General features: G+C 28.1%; 1 protein-coding gene across 1 annotated transcript in view; it reads right to left on the bottom strand.

Annotated features, from left to right (window-relative positions):
- LOC108694376 (vitamin K-dependent gamma-carboxylase) overlaps positions 1-3,357 on the bottom strand; it is a 6,687-nt gene extending 3,330 nt beyond the window's left edge. Inside the window, exons 1-3 of the mRNA XM_018203806.1 lie at positions 3,114-3,357; positions 999-1,320; positions 450-632 (exon numbers count right to left, since the gene is read on the bottom strand). Of these exons, the coding sequence (XP_018059295.1) occupies positions 450-632; positions 999-1,320; positions 3,114-3,357 (749 nt within the window). The remainder of the gene's footprint in view (positions 1-449; positions 633-998; positions 1,321-3,113) is intronic.
- Between the last annotated feature and the right edge of the window lie 1,392 nt (positions 3,358-4,749).

Raw genomic sequence — 4,749 nt, forward strand, 5'->3', positions numbered from 1 at the left:
TAATGCTTGACAAATTTCTGCACCTGCCAATATTTTTTTAATAGGTTAAATTAGATCCTAATATGAAAGTATAACATAATTTACTTTATAAATTGTACATACATTTTTTTGTTGAATAAATTAGGTATCAATTACTATCGGATTTAAAATATAATTATGAACTAAAGCTGAAATATATTAGATTGTCCGGAAAGTTCCGATGTTGAAGGAAAATTGAAACGCAGAAAATTTTAATTTAATAAATGTATACTAAAATTTAAATTTTAGTCGGCACGAACTTTCCGGACAACCAATATAATAATAACTCAAACGAAATTCGTTAATTGTAAATTAAATTAATTGTCAATTCTGTTCTTATTTTATAACAGTATTTTCATTTGCTAAAATGTACAATTTTGTCTTTTTGTTTCCAATAATAATTTCCAATCATAATAATGAATTCTACTTACTTAAATGGATGGAACACCCAATGTCTAGACAGATTTATCATAGCGTAGCCTTCAAGCCATTCTCTGCTGAATTTCTTTAAGCCGGCCAAAAAGTAAAGCGCAAAGAATTGAAACTTTAGAATGAAATAATTCCAGTATGGCACGGATTTGCCATCCCGTTCTGCATTGCTTGCATCTAATGCGCTAAAAAATGATAGCACATTAAATTTCATCAACAATTAATGCATATTAGGAGAATTATATGAAAATATACACGGTTAGAAAATTAACATTTATATAATATGTTAAAGTAGTACGTCTATCCTTTTATCTTAGAATTTATTTTAAAGATACATTATTTTTGTTCGCTTTTTAAATTGTTCATTTGTAAATTGTGTTATTTTAAGAAATGTTAAATATTAATTTATCACAAATAACATAATAACATAATAACATAATAATATAATGATTATGTTAAACTAATTTAACTTAAAAAGATTTTTAACAAGAACCGGTTTTAACACAACTAAGAAAATATTTTTTTACTGTGTGTGTAGGTATTTAACTTACAAATATTTGTTCGCTTCTGTTCCCCAGAACAAAGTGGCTACGACACCGTAGAGATAGGTATGATTGTTCCAGTAGGTCTTTTCTAGCAGAAAGATATACCAATAAGGCAACACGAAGCAGGCACATGCGATCCTGAAGCGCAGACCGAGCGCTATTCCGAAGGCACCCATCCACATCACTGTGTATATCATTATCATCCACGACAGTGATGGTGGCATCATCCCGTGAATCAATGGAAAATGACAGTCCCATGGATCTCCCCATTTTATGTCGATATCTGAGAATCCTCTCTCTTCGACAACGTCTATCACCATGCACACGCCTGAATAAAAGATAATGAATTAAAACTGAATAATTTATTTCTTTATCATTATTTTATTTAATTATTTTAATTACAGATTCTTCAGTAAATATATATTTTGATTGGTGACTTTAAACTATTTAGGATAAGGTGGTACAATTCTGAATATTGTACAATTTTGATCAAAATAAAATTTAAATCCAATTTTCAGTTTAAGTAACTTTGATTTTTTTTTGTTTGGTTTTTCTGAACCTCAAAAATTGGATTTAAATTTTATTTTGTTCAGAATTGTATTCAAAATTGTATCTCTTATTCTACATTAACTTAAATTATAATTAGAGAAATTATATAAAAATATATATAATTATCATGCAGCTTGTCACTGAATTTTCAGGATATATTATTGAAATCCTACAGGTAGATAAAAAAAGAGATTTGAATTACATGTGTAGTAATAAATTAAATAAGTTTGTAAATTATATAGAAAAACTTATCTCTGTGTACTTTAGCATAGCAAAATCTTTTAAACCTTCAGATTTATTCTTTTTTATATTTAATCAAGTTTGATTGTGCACAAGCATTGTTAAGATAAAGAAGCTCGTATAAGTAATACACTTTTTCCACCGGCGATATAGAATCACGGCCGTGCTTTTATTAGCTCGAGCCATTAATTCTCAAGACTGCTTTAATAGGTCTTAAATCGTGTCTAGTTCTTACAATTCAAATTCTTCACTTCGTTTATTAAGTGTTGCGGTGAGGAGGATTAAACTGTATGATAACAGCGATGAGCCAGCGATGTACTGATTTGTGAAATGTTCTTTCTTAATAACATATTACTAATAACATATCATTACAATATAATTAAATTTTTAAATTAGAATTGAATGATTTATTAATCGTTCTTTTATAATTATTTTATCTAATTATTTTAATTGCAAGTTCTTCGGTAAATATATAATAAATATTTTAGTTTAGTTTTTGACTTCAAGCTACTTTCTAGTAAACACCAACTAAAAATAACATAAGATTATTTTTATAATTTTGAACTCAATAATATAATTGTTATGTAACACATGTATTATATTAAATTTATATTGTTGAGTAAAATTATAACATTGATGCTATATTGCTTTTAGTTGATGTTTACTGAGTTAGATTACAAAATCAAAAAAAAAAGGGCTTACGAGCCAAAAATTATTATATAAAATAAACCGATATATCAAAGTTGAAAAATAAAAAAACAAATATATTATTGAGTAAAAATTTAATCTGCTAAAATTTAATGTGCTAGCAGTAAACAACAAATGTTTTGATTACGCTCGGATCAATGTTAAAAATATACATATTTATTATAGTCGGTAAAAACAAAATATAAATTTTCTATCTCGCTCTCTAAAATAGACGCTGGTAACGTGAAAAACGAATATCATAATGTCATAATTTAATTCAATTATAATATATAACGGAAAAAGAACATACGCATAATAATAGTTTTGCAATCAATCATTGAAATGCTTATAATGTTAATAGTAGTAAAAAGATATGCTTAAATATCCTTAGATTTGAAGTAAAAACAGAGGACGCATGAGATGAATCCGATCCTTAAATGTAACAAACTCAAAGTTTTTTAAGTCAGAAAATAAAAAGTGTTTCAGGTATAGACAGTCAGTTGAAAATAGAGACAATGCGAAAAGAAATAAATAATGTAACTTCTCGTCGGTGTTATAAGACATAATAATGAGTTAAATTAGTTCGTAAAGCTTAGTTTGTAATTAGAAAAATTATGTAAAAATATAATTGTCATATTGGCTCACCAAATAGAGCTCTGGCCACTCCTAGACTGGCTGGATCCGTCGGACGATATAGAAACTGAACGAATTTTTCAAAACTAGACACATCGCTTATTTTAAAACTAAACAGTCTTTCGAAATTGTTGTTAAACCACGATTTCAGTGATGACCAGCGTTCAGACACAAATGTCACGTAATTTTCTATATATGACCCATCATTTGGCGATGTAAATGTATTTTTTTCTGGTCCATCTTTTTTCTTCCACATACCACCGTTTCCAGTTCTACAAGCAAACAACAGATTTCTAATTAATTTTAATTTTAAATTATTTTACTTTCCTAATCTAATCTTATCTGAAGTTAACGAAACTGAAGAAACGCGCCTAAAAATTGTAATAAAAAATATAAAGTATGCGATCTAATTCATAAATATGACAGCAAATTTCAATTTTACTCTCTCTTTAATGATTTTTATACTATTTATAAAAATAAAAGATAAAATTATGATAATAAATAAAAAAATTTACGTATAAATAATTACTTCATTATATAATCATTATTATTTTATTGTTATTTTATATAATAAATTGTTGTGTGAAAAGTTGAAATTTTTTAATTTAAAAAATAATTTAAAAGACAGAAGAATAGCGTGTACGATATGTAATGATTCTTTAAAGAGCGAAATATATCAAGAGTAATAAACTTTTCTAGGTACTTATTTCTGTTAATTTGTAACAGAGGAAACTAGTTGTAATGTATGGTGATTGAATGAATTGTAGCTGCCGACGAGCAAATTACACTTAAGTCGAAGCGATTATATATAATATTAAATAATATTCAATTTATTTTTCTGTTATTTTAATTGATGCAAAAGTTTTATCGTTATTAATAAATCAAAATTAATAAATTAATTAATATCACAGAAATTTAATATATTCCTATATTGGCACTTTTATTTCGTAAACCGCAATGCAGTCGTGATTCTGGAAAACACCACGTGCGATTATTATTGAAACCATTCTCGCGCATGCAGAACACGTTTCACATACTCGTCACGTGTCCTCTTCAGAAAATCAACTTGGTTTCAAATGCACAGATTTTTAAAAGACGAGAGGGAAGAGAAATATAAATCATAATAATACCTAGCTTGCTCGCTTTACGAACGGAGATAACACTAAGGGATTAGCCGCCGCAATTGGAAGACAAGATCTTCGGTCTTGGAAGCGCCGTATTGTAGGTTGGTCGGCTTCTGCCTGGAGTCTGAACAGTTGGAGAGGGAACAGAGGAGCACTTCGCGCCGAATGTTCCAGAGGCTTAGAGTAGGAATACCGTCGCCAAGCAACGTGGCACGAATTATTGACCCGCGCCCGCGCAATAATTATTGTACTTCATAGCATTTCTTCATCCTGCATGCACTAAGATTTCGCCGATAAATATCATCGATATCTTATCGAAAACGAAGTCTACAATCGAAAAATAACAGTTGTTAAAATAAATAATTGCAATATATTAAAATCAGGAGGATAGATCTCAAATACATTTCGAAATATTATCTCCAAACTTATAATGAATGCGATACTTTATTAAAGTGCAATGATGTAAAAATTAATATCCAATTTAATTATTTTACATTATTATTTATCATTATTTTTAATTATTT

The sequence above is a fragment of the Atta colombica genome, unplaced genomic scaffold (assembly GCF_001594045.1).
Source record: "Atta colombica isolate Treedump-2 unplaced genomic scaffold, Acol1.0 scaffold12, whole genome shotgun sequence".
NCBI classification, from domain to species: Eukaryota; Metazoa; Arthropoda; class Insecta; order Hymenoptera; family Formicidae; genus Atta; species Atta colombica.